Genomic DNA, 20882 nt, shown 5'->3' with positions numbered 1-20882 from the left:
TCCCTATTAAGGTGAGTCATGTCTCTGGTCACTATTAAGGTGAGTCATGTCTCTGGTCACTGTTAAGGTGAGTCATGTCTCTGGTCACTGTTAACGTGAGTCATGTCTCTGGTCACTGTTAAGGTGAGTCATGTCTCTGGTCACTGTTAAGGTGAGTCATGTCTCTGGTCACTGTTAAGGTGAGTCATGTCTCTGGTCACTGTTAAGGTGAGTCATGTCTCTGGTCACTGTTAAGGTGAGTCATGTCTCTGGTCACTGTTAACGTGAGGAATGTCTCTGGTCACATATGTCAAACATAATGCTCCGTCGACCGCTCCTGATGCTGGACATTATGGTCCACCGACCGCTCCTGATGCTAGACATAATGGTCCGCCGATCGATCCTGATACTGGACATAATGCTCCGCGGACTGCTACTGATGCAGGACATACTCCTCCGCCGACCGCTCTTGATGCTGGACATAATCCTCCGCCGACCGCTCTTGATGCTGCACATAATCCTCCGCCGACCGCTCCTGATGTTGGACTTAATCCTCTGCTGACCGCTCTTGATGCAGGACATAATCCTCCGCCGACTGCTCCTGATGCTGGACATAATGTTTCGCCTACCACTACTGATGCTGGACATAATACTCCGCCGATCACTACTGATGCTGGGCATAATGCTCCGCCGGCCGCTACTGACGCTGGACATAATGCTCCGCCGACCACTACTGATGCTGGACATAATGCTCCGCCGGCCGCTACTAACGCTGGACATATTGCTCCGCCTACCACTACTGATGCTGGACATAATGCTCCGCCGGCCGCTACTGACGCTGGACATAATGCTCCGCCGGCCGCTACTGACGCTGGGCATAATGCTCCGCCGGCCGCTACTGATGCTGGACATAATGCTCCGCCGGCCGCTACTGACGCTGGACATAATGCTCCGTCGACCACTACTGATTCTGGACATAATGCTCCGCCGGCCGCTCATCATGCTGGACATAATGCTCCACCGACCGCTCCTGATGCTGGACATAATGCTCCGCCGACCGCTATTGATGCTGGACATAATGCTCCGCCGGCCGCTACTGACGCTGGGCATAATGCTCCGCCGGCCGCTACTGATGCTGGACATAATACTCCGCCGGCCGCTCATCATGCTGGACATAATGCTCCACCGACCGCTCCTGATGCTGGACATAATGCTCCGCCGACCGCTATTGATGCTGGACATAATGCTCCGCCGGCCGCTACTGACGCTGGGCATAATGCTCCGCCGGCCGCTACTGATGCTGGACATAATGCTCCGCCGGCCGCTACTGATGCTGGACATAATGCTCCGCCGGTCGCTACTGATGCTGGACATAATGCTCCACCGACCGCTCCTGATGCTGGACATAATGCTCCGCCGACCGCTATTGATGCTGGACATAATGCTCCGCCGGCCGCTACTGACGCTGGGCATAATGCTCCGCCGGCCGCTACTGATGCTGGACATAATGCTCCGCCGGCCGCTACTGATGCTGGACATAATGCTCCGCCGGTCGCTACTGATGCTGGACATAATGCTCCACCGACCGCTCATCATGCTGGACATAATGCTCCACCGTCTGGACATAATGCTCCACCGACCGCTCCTGATGCTAGACATAATGCTCCGCCGACCGCTCCTGATGCTAGACATAATGCTCCACCGACCGCTCATCATGCTGGACATAATGCTCCACCGACCGCTCCTGATGCTGGACATAATGCTCCGCCGACCACTATTGATGCTGGACATAATGCTCCGCCGGCCGCTACTGACGCTGGGCATAATGCTCCGCCGGCCGCTACTGATGCTGGACATAATGCTCCGCCGGCCGCTACTGATGCTGGACATAATGCTCCGCCGGCCGCTACTGACGCTGGGCATAATGCTCCGCCGGCCGCTACTGATGCTGGACATAATGCGCCGCCGGTCGCTACTGATGCTGGATATAATGCTACGTCGACCACTACTGATGCTGGACATAATGCTCCACCGACCGCTCCTGATGCTAGACAAAATGCTCCGCCGACCGCTATTGATGCTGGACATAATGCTCCACCGACCGTTCTTAATGCTGGAAATGATGCTCCGCCGACCGCTATTGATGCTGGACATAATGCTACACCGACCGCTCATCATGCTGGACATAATGCTCCACCGACCGCTCGTAATGCTGAACATAATGCTCCCCCGACCACTCCTGATCCTGGATATAATGCTCCGCCGACCACTCCGGATGCTGGACATAATGCTTCGCCGACCACTCCTGATGCTAGACATAATGCTCCGCCGACCACTCCTGATGCTGGACATAATGCTCCGCCGGCCACTACTGACGATGGACATAATGCTCCGTCAGCCGCTACTGATGCTGGATATAACGCTCCGCCGACCACTCCTGATGATGGACATAATGCTCTGCCGGCCGCTATTGATGCTGGACATAATGCTCCGCCCGCCGCTACTGACGCTGGACATAATGCTCCGCCGGCCGCTACTCATGCTGGACATAATGCTCCGCCGACCGCTACTGACGCTGGACATAATGCTTCGCCGGCCGCTACTGATGCTGGACATATTGCTCCGCCGACCACTCCTGCTGCTGGACATAATGCTCCGCCGGCCGCTACTGATGCTGGACATAATGCTCCGCCGGTAGCTACTGACGCTGGACATAATGCTCCGCCGGCCGCTACTGATGCTGGACATAATGCTCCGCCTACCACTACTGATGCTGGACATAATGCTCCGCCGACCACTCCTGCTGCTGGACATAATGCTCCGCCTACCACTACTGATGCTGGACATAATGCTCCGCCGACCGCTCCTGATGCTGGACATAATGCTCCACCGACCTCTCGTGAATATCCTCCGAGGACCATCAATACCCCGGGACCTTTTTCTCACATTCAACTGTCCTCATTAAAGAACAGCATGATATTAATTGGATAACTCTAAATTTGCTCTAGACTTGGGTAACAATTGGTTTGTGAACTGGATTATTGATTTCTCTAACAAAATGTTTCAAAGGAAGAATAAATATATAAATGACTTTAGTTAGGTATAAAGAGGAGCCGTCTCTCAGACCAACAAACCTTCTGAAAATCTCTTTATTTTTGTTTTTATGTTTTACTGTAATGGGATCCCAGGAGCCTGCCTCCTCCTTGCTGATAATGATCAGCTGGGCTCAGAGAAGCCAAGTTGGAACAGGCAATAAACTGGTGACAGTCTACTAGAGCTGGTGACACACTAGGAACACTGGTGACAGTCTACTAGAGCTGGTGACACACCAAGAACACTGGTGACACTCTACTAGAGCTGGTGACACACCTAGAACACTGGTGACAGTCCACTAGAGGTGGTGACACACCATGAACACTGGTGACAGTCCACTAGAGCTGGTGACACACCAGGAACACTGGTGACAGTCCTCTAGAGCTGGTGACACACCAAGAACACTGGTGACAGCCCACTAGAGCTGGTGACACACTAAGAACACTGGTGACAGTCTACTAGAGCTGGTGACACACCAAGAACACTGGTGACAGCCCACTAGAGCTGGTGACAGCCCACTAGAGCTGGTGACACACCATGAACACTGGTGACAGTCCACTAGAGCTGGTGACACACCAAGAACACTGGTGACAGTCCACTAGAGCTGGTGACACACCAATAACACTGGTGACAGCCCACTAGAGCTGGTGACACACCAAGAACACTGGTGACAGCCCACTAGAGCTGGTGACACACCAATAACACTGGTGACAGCCCACTAGAGCTGGTGACACACCAAGAACACTGGTGACAGTCTACTAGAGCTGGTGACACACCAAGGACACTGGTGACACTCCACGAACACTGGTGACAGCCCACTAGAGCTGGTGACACACCAAGAACACGGGTGACAGAACACTAGAGCTGGTGACACACCAAGAACACTGGTGACAGTCCACTAGAGCTGGTGACACACCAGTAACACTGGTGACAGCCCACTAGAGCTGGTGACACACCAAGAACACTGGTGACAGAACACTAGAGCTGGTGACACACCAAGAACACTGGTGACAGTCCACTAGAGCTGGTGACACACCAATAACACTGGTGACAGCCCACAAGAGCTGGTGACACACCAAGAACACTGGTGACAGTCCACTAGAGCTGGTGACACACCAATAACACTGGTGACAGCCCACAAGAGCTGGTGACACACCAAGAACACTGGTGACAGTCCACTAGAGCTGGTGACACACTAAGAACACTGGTGACAGCCCACTAGAGCTGGTGACACTAAGAACACTGGTGGCAGCTGTTATGATCCCAGGTAGCCGAAAAACGAGTCTCCCCTTTGAGAATTATTCCATCAAGCCTGACCTGACTAGGAGGTCGGAAATACAGACATGAAGATTCATATGTAAAAATAATTGGGTAAATTTTACACGGAGTTTATGATTATGGGCAGTGCATAAGGAAACAGATAAATGACTGGTAAGAAGATGTGGATAATTTGCTGGAGGTGTGAGGCTCACTTCTGGAGGTCTTTGACCTCACTTGAGGCCAGACATCGCAGGGGGAAAGCCGCGCTCCGTTGAGCTCCCGTCAGAAAGGAACCTCTAGTGATATATCTCCAAGAGAAGAGAAGTGTGTGCAGACGTGCTAGCTGTGGAATTGAGCTGAGAACGTTGTGGTCTCAAGTCCTGGTCGACGAGGAGAGTATTAAGCCGCCCAAAGACATTTTCGGGGGCTGTGGAATTGCCCTGACCAGGCTCCGTCAGAGGGAGGAGCGCCCTCGACGAGACAATCTGTTGTAAGCACGATTTAGGCCAGTTCATAGTGATTGCTTGTAGATGGTCGTGTGCCCATCGACAGTAGCAATGTTTATTGATAAGTTAGAAATGTTTTGGTAAGGCAGGAAACCTAAATAAGAGGACGGAGATGAGAGAGACAGCTGGAGGGACGAGCAGCACGTCCTATCACTTCGACTGCTTGGAGCCAACTGACTGAGGGGCGGCGGAGGAGAGTGGAGGCCCGCCGGGCGAGGTGGAGCATGGACCCGCCCAACGGGGAAGTCCACTCTCACAGTATGTAGAGAACAGATAGATGTTGGAAGCAAACATATTGTGTCATTATTTTTGTTTATGTGTTAAAGGGGAAACATTTTTATTGGAGTGTCAATGGGTTGCAGGTTTGTCTTTGGGGAAGAAGTTGCTGAGAACTTCGAAGCCAGCACAGAGGGAGTAGTGATGAGACTCCAAGGTAGTGGAGGAGAGGACCTCGAGGTGTGAGGAGAAGCAGTGAAGAGGAGTGTCACGTGCTTTTGTAGAGGTGGTGAAGCACCATAGTTGTTCGAGGAAACTTCATGGTGTAGCAGCCTGGAGAGCTGTGGAGGACCCTAGCAGTAGGGTGAAGCACCGTAGTTGCTCAAAGAAACTTCATGGTAGCAGCCTGGACGAACTGCAGAGGATCCTGGTAGTTAAACCTGGATGAACCTGAAGATATCAGGGTGGTGAACTTCCAGTGGTGGAAGGGAAGTTCATGTGGATTACTTGTAGGGAGTTGATAGTGTTTGGTTGTCATTAGCGTGCACGACGCAGTGAGAGGTGAGTGATTGTTTGCATTCTTATGTAAGGAGTGTTTTATACTGAAGTTTAGAGTTACTGTCGTAGGCTGGATTACCTACAGATGTACGTGTTCTAGGACTGATAGAGGGATCGATTGATCATTGTTGTGTATCAAGGAACATTTATACTGATATATGTTATTGCATTCACATGCTGATTTTCCTTGTACACGTTTATATATATATATATATATATATATATATATATATATATATATATATATATATATATATATATATATTAGTATATTTTGGTAGCAGTCTTTCCTGTAGACATATATTATTAAATATGACCGAAAAAGTAAGATTAATAATTCTAACACGAATTTTCTCAATATTTCGTACATTACGCTTCACTGTTGGAGGTAAATAAAAAATCACTTCTCCAAAATTCATTTTTATTTCTAGTCTGACGCGACACGTGCGCGTTTCGTAAAACTTATTACATTTTCAAAGACTTCACAAATACACAACTGATTAGAACTTACGTCTCTCTGATATTATATCTACATTTGAGTGAGGTGGGAAGGGTGATGTGGCATTAACACAAGACAGAACAGGAGGGGATATTAATAGGGTATTAAAAGTATCAACACAAGACAGAACAGAAACAATGGGTATTGAATAGAAGTGTTTGTAGAAAGCCTATTGGTCCATATTTCTTGATGCTTCTATATTGGAGCGGAGTCTTGAGGTGGGTAGAATATAGTTGTGCAATAATTGGCTGTTGATTGCTGGTGTTGACTTCTTGATGTGTAGTGCCTCGCAAACGTCAAGCCGCCTGCTATCGCTGTATCTATCGATGATTTCTGTGTTGTTTACTAGGATTTCTCTGGCGATGGTTTGGTTATGGGAAGAGATTATATGTTCCTTAATGGAGCCCTGTTGCTTATGCATCGTTAAACGCCTAGAAAGAGATGTTGTTGTCTTGCCTATATACTGGGTTTTTTGGAGCTTACAGTCCCCAAGTGGGCATTTGAAGGCATAGACGACGTTAGTCTCTTTTAAAGCGTTCTGTTTTGTGTCTGGAGAGTTTCTCATGAGTAGGCTGGCCGTTTTTCTGGTTTTATAGTAAATCGTCAGTTGTATCCTCTGATTTTTGTCTGTAGGGATAACGTTTCTATTAACAATATCTTTCAGGACCCTTTCCTCCGTTTTATGAGCTGTGGAAAAGAAGTTCCTGTAAAATAGTCTAATAGGGGGTATAGGTGTTGTGTTAGTTGTCTCTTCAGAGGTTGCATGGCTTTTCACTTTCCTTCTTATGATGTCTTCGATGAAACCATTGGAGAAGCCATTATTGACTAGGACCTGCCTTACCCTACAGAGTTCTTCGTCGACTTGCTTCCATTCTGAGCTGTGGCTGAGAGCACGGTCGACGTATGCGTTAACAACACTCCTCTTGTACCTGTCGGGGCAGTCGCTGTTGGCATTCAGGCACATTCCTATGTTTGTTTCCTTAGTGTAGACTGCAGTGTGGAAACCTCCGCCCTTTTCCATGACTGTTACATCTAGAAAAGGCAGCTTCCCATCCTTTTCCGTCTCGTAAGTGAAACGCAGCACGGAACTCTGCTCAAATGCCTCCTTCAGCTCCTGCAGATGTCTGACATCAGGTACCTGTGTAAAAATGTCGTCAACATACCTGCAGTATATGGCCGGTTTCAAGTTCATGTCGACTAAGACTTTTTGCTCGATGGTACCCATGTAGAAGTTTGCAAACAGGACACCTAGGGGAGAATCGTTGGACGTAGAATCGCTGTTTACCAACGTACCTGTGGACGAGACAATCGGAATGATAGCCGACAGAGTGTATCGTGATCCAGCCTGTACTCCTCTTGACATGCCAGAAAGTATTCTGAGGAAACTACTCCAAGCTTGTACTAAAGAGGCACCCTTCTTGAGCCCGGATGGGCACATGTATAAGCAAGTAGATGGGGTCGCCATGGGTTCTCCCCTAGGTGTCCTGTTTGCAAACTTCTACATGGGTACCATCGAGCAAAAAGTCTTAATAGGCTTTCTACAAACACTTCTATTCAATACCCATTGTTTCTGTTCTGTCTTGTGTTGATACTTTTAATACCCTATTAATATCCCCTCCTGTTCTGTCTTGTGTTAATGCCACATCACCCTTCCCACCTCACTCAAATGTAGATATAATATCAGAGAGACGTAAGTTCTGATCAGTTGTGTATTTGTGAAGTCTTTGAAAATGTAATAAGTTTTACGAAACGCGCCCGTGTCGCGTCAGACTAGAAATAAAAATGAATTTTGGAGAAGTGATTTTTGATTTACCTCCAACAGTGAAGCGTAATGTACGAAAGATTGAGAAAATTCGTGTTTGAATTATTAATCTTACTTTTTCGGTCATATTTAATAATATATATAAATATATATATATATATATATATATATATATATATATATATATATATATATATATATATATATATATATATATATATATTTTTTTTTTTTTAAGTTTGTGAGGGTACCACCTCTGATGCCAATGTGGGGACCCATAGCCTCGGAGAAGAATATATATATATATATATAATATATATATATATATATAATATATAAATATATATATATATATATATATATATATATATATATATATATATATATATACATATATATATATATATATATATATATATATATATATATATATATATATATATATATATATATATATATTCTCTTCTTGATAATGCAACAGTGTAGTATAAGACTTGATCTACTTGAAGAGGTAGATAGTATCAGGTGGGGAATCAGAAGATAGGATACCACTTGATAAGCTGATGATAAAGTTCTGGTTGCGTTGGAGTGCAACCTGATTGTAATAGTATAGAGTATAGGATTCATTATTATTATATGTGTGTATGTATTGTGTATGTGCTTTGTCCAGTAAATGTATTCCAATTTGCTGGTGTTTGCCCTTGTCCTAGTGAGGCTTCCCATGAAATAGTACAGAAGAAGATGGAGAGAGAGAGAGAAAGAACCAAGAACCACCACTGTGGACAGGGTAGAAGGTAATACTAATAAGTCAAAAGGGGATTGAGGAGATCATATCACCTAAGGAGAGAGTGGGGAGTCACAGCGGCTGGAGTGGGTGTGTGCACGTGACAACGAGGCTAAGTATTGGAGCCGCATCCCCTAAACGTGTGACGTTGAGCCCCTCTCCAAGAGCCAGAAGCGCCCAGGGTGATCTCCTGGTAAAGTATAAACACTCTACCGAGTTGTGGGTTGGGTTGTCTGTAGAGAAGGATCAACACTACATCACCACCAACCCACACTATAATACAGCCCACTAGAGCTGGTCACACACCAAGAACACTGGTGACAGCCCACTAGAGCTGGTGACACACCAAGAACACTGGTGACAGCCCACTAGAGCTGGTGACACACCATGAACACTGGTGACAGCCCACTCGAGCTGGTGGCAGCCCACTAGAGCTGGTGACTCACCAAGAACACTGGTGACAGTCCACTAGAGCTGGTGACACACCAAGAACACTGGTGACAGCCCACTAGAGCTGGTGACAGCCCACTAGAGCTGGTGACACACCAAGAACACTGGTGACAGACCACTAGAGCTGCTGACACTCCAAGAACATTGGTGACAGCCCACTAGAGCTGGTGACACACCAAGAACACTGGTGGCAGCCCACTAGAGCTGGTGACAGTCCACTAGAGCTGGTGACACACCATGAACACTGGTGACAGTCAACTAGAGCTGGTGACACACCAAGAACACTGGTGACAGCCCACTAGAGCTGGTGACACACCAAGAACACTGGTGACAGCTCACTAGAGCTGGTGACAGCCCACTAGAGCTGGTGACACACCAAAAACACTGGTGACAGACCACTAGAGCTGGTGACACTCCAAGAACACTGATGACAGTCCACTAGAGCTGGTGACACACCAAGAACACTGGTGACAGCCCACTAGAGCTAGTGACACACCAAGAACACTGGTGACAGACCACTAGAGCTGGTGACACTGTGAGATTTTTCTCTACGGCTACCTCCCTTAGGAGGTGGACTACAAGTTTAAAGTCTGCTCACGGCAGTTAAGCATGAGTCCAATAGAAAAAGGAAAAGCGGGAGCAAACCGCCAGGCCTCCCTCACAAGGGGTGAAAACCTGTCCACAATAGGCCGCTGGCTCCTCCTAGTTAAACAGGACGTTAAAACTAATAAAGGGTAACCGACGGGTTCTCACAATCAAATATTTATATTTGATGTGGCGCTATGAATTGGAATTCGAATTCACAAGAACAGCCGCCTTATCAAGATCACATCAACATTTAATAATATGCAGAAATATGGTGGAATAATATGGTTGAAGGGTTGACATCAAAGACCGTTTTCTATAACATAACAATTTATTAATAACAAGAGACTAACTACTACATTACCGAGTTTACGTTACGTTAATGTCCATCCAGTGGCACGATAACAAACAGCTAAATAGCAACCCTTGCTGTGAGGCTGCATACTAAACTAACCTGAACACAGGTGTGCCCACTGATGACGCAATATTGCAAATCAAAGAAAAATATCACAGACTAAGTTACACCACAGCGAATGGTTACGTTATTGTACAACAAGTGGCATTTGCAACACAGCTATTCCACAGCCCCTCGAGAAGTGACAGCAGGCTCCATCTTGCTGACACTTCGGGCTGACAAAATGAACTAACTGAACAAATGAAGGATATCCACTGAAGACAAAGACACAAGCATGCAATCAATTGTGTCTCGGTTTCCCTGACAGCTACTATAATCACAAACTTAGGGGTCCTCCAGCCCCCCAGGAGAGACCCACGTAACTAGGCGGGTAGTCCAACAGTGACCCCCCCTATCACAGCCCAGTGTGAACACTCTTTGCAACTCCCAACAAGAAGTTGCACTGTTGTAAACAGTAACAAAGACAGGCAAGGCGGGATTCTGGGACACAGCTCCACAGATCCCTAGATGACGCTACTCTCGTCACCAGACGACAACCAAAAGAAATTGCCGTAAGTGATTAATTACGTTAATTGACTGATCGCAGCAGTCAGCAACAAAGTACTACGGTAATCACAAACAATTGTCTCACACTAGACAACAACATAATGATACTCTACGTTAATCTTTAACACTTGTCTTTCTTGTTAACAATAACTCAAACTTATATTACATCACACTTGACTCCTAGCAAGTATTCAGTGAGTAATTCTCAATTAAGGTCAAACGGACCACTAATTACATCCCCATTGAGTTACGTTAACTAAGCCTACCCTAACTTGGTAGCTTCTCAACAGTCTGTGTCAAAAAATTACTAGTGAGTGTTAATTACCCTAATTAATTCCCTAATAAATTCTGAGCAATTAATTAACTGTCACCAGGACCGATAATTAATCATCCATAAACACGTCTCACTCCGCACTGCCTAAGCAGGTCTCATCAAACACTGTGAATTCACGGGAAAGGAGTTAATTACCCTAATTAACAAGATGTGCCACTAATCCACTGTCCTCAGACAGGATATGATAAATACAACGATTTATGCTAGCTCCATGACATCGCTTTACCGAGTCATCGGAGCTCTCCAATGTTAATTACTCTACTAATTAACCTGAGCCACTAATTGCTATACCCCAGAAAGGTAATTAGTCTCGAGCAAATTACGTTAACACAAATACTGACAGACTCTGACAGATCCTCTCCCACTACGTGAATTCATGATGAGAAGGCTAATTACATAACAAGCTAGAGTGGTCAATTTGTTGTCACACGGACAATTAATTGCTCCCGAGACGTATCTCACTCGAGCTCAACACTGTTTCTCTCATAACAGCCCCCACTCACTCCCCAATACTAAGTGTGCACCCCTTATCCAGTTAATTACCCCTTACTTAATTAACTCACTGAATCCTTAAGTCCTCAACACAACTTAAAGAAACAAAGTAACCCCAGCGTTACATAGGTCACACTACAATGGCATGCAACATCATTAATGCACTGCCCACATATGGTTGCGGCTACTGCAACTCACTAATTACTGTGCCCACACAATAATGACACACGGTTGTGCAACACACAAGAGTATACGAATATTACTGCCCCCCCTCTTATCTTGCACCCGTTGCAAAGGACTACTGTGAACACACACTTACCTCTGCAAGGCAATTAACCCATCAATTGCCTGCTCTCATTAAGCACTGTGAATTCCCCTGAATAATCCTAGATGTCCCTTAAACCCTCAACACAGTTCCTGGGGCAATAATATTGTATAAACTGATAACAATACTGCACAAACCTGCAACATAATGATGCTGTCAGCATACCCCACATGCTAATGACATCATTAGGCAATCAGTCAGCAATCACATCTACTGACTCACCACACAACACAGTACATAAACATGCAAATGAACACATAAAAATGGCATTCACATAATCAACGAAAATTATATCATCAAGTAAATGTAACTAACTACACAGACCTCAGGGGCCCCCCATTGACATCCCTGCAATCGGGCCTGCTTACCTCTAATGATTATAATTTTACGGTACTCTATGGCATTAATCCAGTCTGAACGAATATATAGAATCGACAGGCTGGATCACTTATATGGTAAATCTCTACACTGATCGGTTACATACTCTAGTCAGACTACTATATATACATTAAGATACTACAGTGTGGTCCCGTGCATAATATCTATCTCCAGGTACCGCCCTACTAATCACCTGGACCCTACTGACAGCTGTCACTCAGCTGCTTCTCTAGCCTGGCGAGGCTCTGAGACAACTCTTACCGTGAATTTTCACCGGTACCCATCACACTGTACACAATGATAATAGTCCTATCACAACCCTTTTTTTCACAACTACCACACTAGCTGTCAACACTTAGCTTGCTTGCTCCTCATGCGTCGACATTATGTGGCCCTAGGCTGTCCCGGGAAAGTGGCCAAGGCATGTGGCCACCGCGTGGCCCACAGCGCCCCTCCCGAGCTGAGAGGGGGGGGATGGGGTGGTGGTAGCCGGCGCGCGGGCAGGCGGCTGGGTGGCCTGGGGGTGGCCACGGGTAGCGCATGATGTCATAGCACCCCACCCGGCTGAGCGGGCGCGCAGGGTGGGGTGGGGTTTGGCCGTGCGGGTGGCCTGGGTGGGTGGCCCCCCCCCCCCTCCAAACAGCTGGCCAAGGTGGGCAGCGCGCACATGGGTGCCTCAGGCTGGCAGGCTGCCGCCCACAGGAGTACCCACGCGGCTGGGGAATCACTAACAACCCCATCAAACCAGAGCCTGCCTTGCTCTACACTGGGGTGACAATGGCCGGCGGCGTCCCCACACTGACGCAGCCTGGCGGAATGCAAAGTCCAATATGGGCCTGTAATATCACACTCACTTACACTGCCCAACACCAATTGTCCATTGCCACTAGACAGGATACTCGACCCACCTGTTACACCATGAGGCTCTGCCAGCTGCCTCATGCGTGAACACAGTCAACTGTCTCTTTAGCTTTTTACTGTTCCTTCCGTAAATCCTTGGCCCTAATTCACCTAATTGGGCCTTGACACAACCCCTGATGGCAGGAGTGCCATATTCGATGAGTAATTTGGATGACAGAAGCGATTAACGGGAGGTGGAGGTGGCCAGCCCGCCACCTCCACCAGGCACTTCTTCCTCCGTTGGCCGCCCAATTCAAACTCCCTCCCTGGCAGGCATGGAAACTCAAATACCCATACCTCCTCCCTACTTTGTCTTGACCAATCAGCTCTCTTCGCGCCAAAACTCGGCTTGGAACACAGGTGCCTAAACCAATCACCTCTCTCTCAGTCACCCTCGGGCGTCCTGTGACGTCACAAGTAGGGGGAGTCCTAAAACAAAGGCGCGATGTCTCCCATGTGGGGGGGAAAGGCAACGTTCACTCCACTCTCCCTCCACCTCTAACGGTTTTAGTCAAGTACTTCCTCGTCCTATTTCACAGAAACAGGAAAATTTCTGTAATTCTCTCTACAGAGCAATCACAGACCTCTAACTACTCACAAGTGATAGTCCATAACATAAGCTTTCATTCAACACCCAACAAGCATATGTTATTTTGAAAGCTTCAGTTTCTAGAGTGACTAGCCTAATCTAGAAACTAGGAAAACTAGCTGAGGGATCTAGATCCCTCACACAACCTCCCACTAAAAAATATATTTTCCTGCAACGAAAATACATTCAAAACACCAGCTAGTTTTTCTGCACACACCTGCCCAACAGGTGTACTAGCTAAACATGTGTGGAGTTTGAAACTCTGTTTCCTATACATCCCTGGCCTGAGGGTCTCTGTGCACTACCACCGGATCACCCTGGTGGTGCTGCCCGACCTTGGAGTGGCACATGTTCGGCTCCAGCTCTGGTCCTGGCCGGTTCAACACCTCGCAACCATTTCTATCACTGAACCTCCCATTTCCATCCGCGGTCTGTGTCATACTGGACACATGTGCAACACAGTGGTGTGGCCTTACCGGTGAAGCACTTCTACACTCCCCTCAGCCTACAAAAGACTTACTCTCAGTTCTCCACCTGACCTAGCAACAAGTTGACAGGATCACTCTCACTGTCCAACTGCCCAACACCAGCCGGTCTTGCTCTACCGACTGAACTATCTGGGAGAAAACCCTCTTCTACAAGTACCTATGCTCCCCTACTGAGCTTGGGGTCCCTCCCTTGCTTCTCCTAGGTCTCGCTACTCTAACAAAGACTCAAGCGAAACTTTTGACATCTGTCAAACTCTCTTGTCTATTTCTCCCTGGATCTAACTTGGAATGTGATCAGCATTCCCTCTGCAGATCTACTATAACCCTTTACCAAGGCAATCCTTAAAGAACAAAATCATTGTGCTGCTGGGGATCTGAACCATGGAAAATCACCAGCCTAAAATGACCTTTGCCATCTTGCATTGGCAGCCTTTCTTCAAAAGGCGATCGATGTAGGCATCCATCGAATCGTCTTTCTCAGAACTGCCAAGCTAGGCATCTTTACCTTCATTCCTTGTCACCGGGTTAAGTGCACTAGGGTGGGTTTGGCTTCCCTTCCCTGTGTGAGATTGCCTCCTTGCAATCTGCACTTGAGCCAGCACTGACTTGCTGCGCTCTCACCTTCAGGCTCGAACTCGGCCTTGCTGTCACCTCTGCAAACGGGAGCCTCTGCTCAACCTCTCTAGTGACTACCATGAATTCTTCCTGGGGTTGTACAGTCCCCACTCTGGCAAGAAATTCCATCACCTGTCTAACTACAGATGAATTACTCCCTTTTCTAAAGAAGTCTACTCGGATCCTACTCTGGTGGCACGACCTCCCACTAAGATCCAACTGTGTAATAACAACTACACCCCTATGACACCCTTGACAACTACAGTGTCGTCCAATAAGGCCTCTCACTCTTGAGGTCACTTCTCGATCTTCTTCTACCCTAAGGTTGGTGGTGTCTTGCACCTCAGGCAGATCCTGAGTGCACCTTTGCAACCCCTGTTGCACGCTGGCTTGGTGTCCACGACACCTGCTGCTGAGCTGACACCCCTCAGCAATGAGTGTGTCAATGTCCACTAGCTAGCAGCCACAAAAAGCCAGAAAGATTTCCCCATATCTACCATGAAGTACCTCTTTCATACTGTGTGTGTGGTGTGTGTGTACCTAAGTGTGACAACCGTGCACAAAACATACCTCCAACAATACTGTTCCACAATATTCTGCAACGATATTTTATGTTACTTTAAAAATCAATAAGACTGCTCTTCATGGGCTCGAACCCAAGTTGCATAGCCCCACGTTGGGCGCCAGTTGTGAGATTTTTCTCTACGCCTACCTCCCTTAGGAGGTGGACTACAAGTTTAAAGTCTGCTCACGGCAGTTAAGCATGAGTCCAATAGAAAAAGGAAAAGCGGGAGCAAACCGCCAGGCCTCCACCACCAGGGGTGAAAACCTGTCCACAATAGGCCGCTGGCTCCTCCTAGTTAAACAGGACGTTAAAACTAATAAAGGGTAACCGACGGGTTCTCACAATCAAATATTTATATTTGATGTGGCGCTATGAATTGGAATTCGAATTCCCAAGAACAGCCGCCTTATCAAGATCACATCAACATTTAATTAATATGCCCCAGGAACTGTGTTGAGGGTTTAAGGGACCTCTAGGATTATTCAGGGGAATTCACAGTGCTTAATGAGAGCAGGCAATTGATGGGTTAATTGCCCTGCTGAGGTAAGTGTGTGTTCATAGTAGTCCTTTGCAACGGGTGCAAGATAAGAGGGGGCAGTAATATTCGTATACTCTTGTGTGTTGCACAACCGTGGGTCATTATTGTGTGGGCACAGTAATTAGCGAGTTGCAGTAGCCGCAACCATATGTGGGCAGTGCATTTATGATGTTGCATGCCATTGTAGTGTGACCTATGTAACGCTGGGGTTACTTTGTTTCTTTAAGTTGTGTTGAGGACTTAAGGATTCAGTGAGTTAATTAAGTAAGGGGTAATTAACTGGATAAGGGGTGCACACTTAGTATTAGGGAGTGAGTGAGGGCTGTTATGAGAGAAACAGTGTTGAGCTTGAGTGAGATACGTCTCGGGAGCAATTAATTGTCCGTGTGACAACTAATTGACCACTCTAGCTAGTTATGTAATTAGCCTTCTCATCATGAATTCACGTAGTGGGAGAGGATCTGTCAGTATTTGTGTTAACGTAATTTGCTCGAGACTAATTACCTTTCTGGGGTATAGCAATTAGTGGCTCAGGTTAATTAGTGGAGTAATTAACATTGGAGAGCTCCGATGACTCGGTAAAGCAAGGTCATGGAGCTAGCATAAATCGTTGTAATAATCATATCCAGTCTGAGGACAGTAAATTAGTGGCACATCTTGGTAATTAGGGTAATTAACTCCTTTCCCGTGAATTCACGGTGTTTGATGAGACCTGCTTAGGCAGTGCGGAGTGAGACGTGTTTATGGATGATTAATTATTGGTCCTGGTGACAGTTAATTAATTGCTCAGAATTTATTAGGGAATTAATTAGAGTAATTAACACTCACTAGTAATTTTTTGACACAGACTGTTGAGAAGCTACCAAGTTAGGGTAGGCTTAGTTAACGTAACTCAATGGGGATGTAATTAGTGGTCCGTTTGACCTTAATTGAGAATTACTCACTGAATACTTGCTAGGAGTCAAGTGTGATGTAATATAAGTTTGAGTTATTGTTAACAAGAGAGACAAGTGTTAAAGATTAACGTACAGTATCATCATGTTGTTGTCTAGTGTGAGACAATTGTTTGTGATTACCATAGTACTTTGTTGCTGACTGCTGCGATCAGTCAATTAACGTAATTAATCACTTAAGGCAATTTCTTTTCGTTGTCGTCTGGTGACGAGAGTAGAGTCATCTAGGGATCTGTGGAGCTGTGTCCCAGAATCCCGCCTTGCCTGTCTTTGTTACTGTTTTCAACAGTGCAACTTCTCGTTGGGAGTTGCAAAGAGTGTTCACACTGGGTTGTGATACGGGGGGTCAATGTTGGACTACTCGCCTAGTTACGTGGGTCTCTCCTGGGGGGCGGGAGGACCCCTAAGCTGCTTCTCTAGCCTGGCGAGGCTCTGAGACAACTCTTACCGTGAATTTCCACCGGTACCCATCACACTGTACACAATGATAATAGTCCTATCACAACCCTTATTTTTTTCACAACTACCACACTTGCTGTCAACACTTAGCTTGCTTGCTCCTCATGCGTCGACATTATGTGGCCCTAGGCTGTCCCGGGAAAGTGTCCAAGGCATGTGGTTACCGCGTGGCCAACAGCGCCCCTCCCGAGCTGAGAGGGGGGGATGGGGTGGTGGTAGCCGGCGCGTGAGCAGGCGGCTGGGTGGCCACGGGTAGCGCATGACGTCACAGCACCCCACCCGGCTGAGCGGGCGCGCGGGGTGGGGTGGGGTTTGGCCGCGCGGGTGGCCTGGGTGGGTGGCCCCCCCCCCCCAAGCAGCTGTCCAAGGTGGGCGGCGCGCACATGGGTGCCTCAGGCTGGCAGGCTGCCGCCCACAGGTGTACCCACGCGGCTGGGGAAGCACTAACAACTCCATCAAACCAGAGCCTGCCTTGCTCTACACTTGGGTGACAATGGCCGGCGGCGTCCCCACACTGACGCAGCCTGGCGGAACGCAAATTCCAACATGGGCCTGTAATATCACACTCACTTACACTGCCCAACACCAATTGTCCATTGCCACTAGACAGGATACTCGACCCACCTGTTACACCATGAGGCTCTGCCAGCTGCCTCATGCATGAACACAGTCAACTGTTTCTTTAGCTTTTTACTGTTCCTTCCGTAAATCCTTGGCCCCAATTCACCTAATTGGGCCTTGACACAACCCCTGATGGCAGGAGTGCCATATTCGATGAGTAATTTGGATGACAGGAGCGATTAACGGGAGGTGGAGGTGGCCAGCCCGCTACCTCCACCAGGCACTTCTTCCTCCGTTGGTCGCCCAATTCAAACTCCCTCCCTGGCGGGCAGGGAAACTCAAATACCCATACCTCCTCCCTACTTTGTCTTGACCAATCAGCTCTCTTCGCGCCAAAACTCGGCTTGGAACACAGGTGCCTAAACCAATCACCTCTCTCTCAGTCACCCTCGGGCGTCCTGTGACGTCACAAGTAGGGGGAGGCCTAAAACAAAGGCGCGATGTCTCCGATGTGGGGCGGAAAGGCAACGTTCACTCCACTCTCCCCCCACCTCTAACGGTTTTAGTCAAGTACCTCCTCGTCCTATTTCACAGAAACAGGAAAATTTCTGTAATTCTCTCTACAGAGCAATCACAGACCTCTAACTACTCACAAGTGATAGTCCATAACATAAGCTTTCATTCAACACCCAACAAGCATATGTTATTTTGAAAGCTTCAGTTTCTAGAGTGACTAGCCTAATCTAGAAACTAGGAAAACTAGCTGAGGGATCTAGATCCCTCACACAACCTCCCACTAAAGAATATATTTTCCTGCAAGGAAAATACATTCAAAACACCAGCTAGTTTTTCTGCACACACCTGCCCAACAGGTGTACTAGCTAAACATGTGTGGAGTGTGAAACTCTGTTTCCTATACATCCCTGGCCTGAGGGTCTCTGTGCACTACCACCGGATCACCCTGGTGGTGCTGCCCGACCTTGGAGTGGCACATGTTCGGCTCCAGCTCTGGTGCTGGCCGGTTCAACACCTCGCATCCATTTCCATCACTGGACCTCCCATTTCCATCCGCGGTCTGTGTCATACTGGACACATGTGCAACACAGTGGTGTGGCCTTACCGGTGAAGCACTTCTACACTCCCCTCAGCCTACAAAAGACTTACTCTCAGTTCTCCACATGACCTAGCAACAAGTTGACAGGATCACTCTCACTGTCCAACTGCCCAACACCAGCCGGTCTTGCTCTACCGACTGAACTATCTGGGAGAAAACCCTCTTCTACAAGTACCTATACTCCCCTACTGAGCTTGGGGTCCCTCCCTTGCTTCTCCTAGGTCTCGCTACTCTAACAAAGACTCAAGCGAAAATTTTGACATCTGTCAAACTCTCTTGTCTATTTCTCCCTGGATCTAACTTGGAATGTGATCAGCATTCCCTCTGCAGATCTTCTATAATCCTTTACCAAGGCAATCCTTAAAGAACAAAATCATTGTGCTGCTGGGGATCTGAACCATGGAAAATCACCAGCCTAAAATGACTTTTGCCATCTTGCATTGGCAGCCTTTCTTCAAAAGGCGATCGATGTATGCATCCATCGAATCGTCTTTCTCAGAACTGCCAAGCTAGGCATCTTTACCTTCATACCTTGTCACCGGGTTAAGTGCACAAGGGTGGGTTTGGCTTCCCTTCCCTGTGTGAGATTGCCTCCTTGCAATCTGCACTTGAGCCAGCACTGACTTGCTGCGCTCTCACCTTTAGGCTCGAACTCGGCCTTGCTGTCACCTCTGCAAACGGGAGCCTCTGCTCAACCTCTCTAGTGACTACCATGAATTCTTCCTGGGGTTGTACAGTCCCCACTTTGGCAAGAAATTCCATCACCTGTCTAACTACAGATGAATTACTCCCTTTTCTAAAGAAGTCTACTCGGATCCTACTCTGGTGGCGCGACCTCCCACTAAGATCCAACTGTGTAATAACGACTACACCCCTATGACACCCTTGACAACTACAGTGTCGTCCAATAAGACCTCTCACTCTTGAGGTCACTTCTCGATCTTCTTCTACCCTAAGGTTGGTGGTGTCTTGCACCTCAGGCAGATCCTGAGTGCACCTTTGCAACCCCTGTTGCACGCTGGCTTGGTGTCCACGACACCTGCTGCTGAACTGACACCCCTCACCAATGAGTGTGTCAATGTCCACTAGCAACAGCCACAAAAAGCCAGACAGATTTCCCCATATCTACCATGAAGTACCTCTTTCATACTGTGTGTGTGGTGTGTGTGTACCTAAGTGTGACAACCGTGCACAAAACATACCTCCAACAATACTGTTCCACAATATTCTGCAACGATATCTTATGTTACTTTAAAAATCAATAAGACTTCTCTTCATGGGCTCGAACCCAAGTTGCATAGCCCCACGTTGGGCGCCAGTTGTGAGATTTTTCTCTACGCCTACCTCCCTTAGGAGGTGGACTACAAGTTTAAAGTCTGCTCACGGCAGTTAAGCATGAGTCCAATAGAAAAAGGAAAAGCGGGAGCAAACCGCCAGGCCTCCACCACCAGGGGTGAAAACCTGTCCACAATAGGCCGCTGGCTCCTCCTAGTTAAACAGGACGTTAAAACTAATAAAGGGTAACCGACGGGTTCTCACAATCAAATATTTATATTTGATGTGGCGCTATGAATTGGAATTCGAATTCCCAAGAACAGCCGCCTTATCAAGATCACATCAACATTTCATTAATATGCCCCAGGAACTGTGTTGAGGGTTTAAGGGACCTCTAGGATTATTCAGGGGAATTCACAGTGCTTAATGAGAGCAGGCAATTGATGGGTTAATTGCCTTGCTGAGGTAAGTGTGTGTTCACAGTAGTCCTTTGCAACGGGTGCAAGATAAGAGGGGGCAGTAATATTCGTATACTCTTGTGTGTTGCACAACCGTGGGTCATTATTGTGTGGGCACAGTAATTAGCGAGTTGCAGTAGCCGCAACCATATGTGGGCAGTGCATTTATGATGTTGCATGCCATT

At 47.4% G+C, this 20882-nt stretch overlaps 1 protein-coding gene across 1 annotated transcript in view; it reads left to right on the top strand.

The window, feature by feature from the left end:
- Positions 1–270: 270 nt before the first annotated feature.
- Positions 271–20882, top strand: part of LOC138365571 (formin-2-like) — a 49244-nt gene continuing 28632 nt past the window's right edge. Inside the window, exons 1-2 of the mRNA XM_069326045.1 lie at positions 271–1250; positions 1635–2508. Of these exons, the coding sequence (XP_069182146.1) occupies positions 271–1250; positions 1635–2508 (1854 nt within the window). The remainder of the gene's footprint in view (positions 1251–1634; positions 2509–20882) is intronic.

Source organism: Procambarus clarkii, chromosome 17 (genome assembly GCF_040958095.1).
Source record: "Procambarus clarkii isolate CNS0578487 chromosome 17, FALCON_Pclarkii_2.0, whole genome shotgun sequence".
In the NCBI taxonomy this organism is placed as follows: domain Eukaryota; kingdom Metazoa; phylum Arthropoda; class Malacostraca; order Decapoda; family Cambaridae; genus Procambarus; species Procambarus clarkii.
The sequence above is the reverse complement of the archived record's forward strand: the minus strand, read 5'-3'. Positions and strand labels throughout refer to the sequence as shown.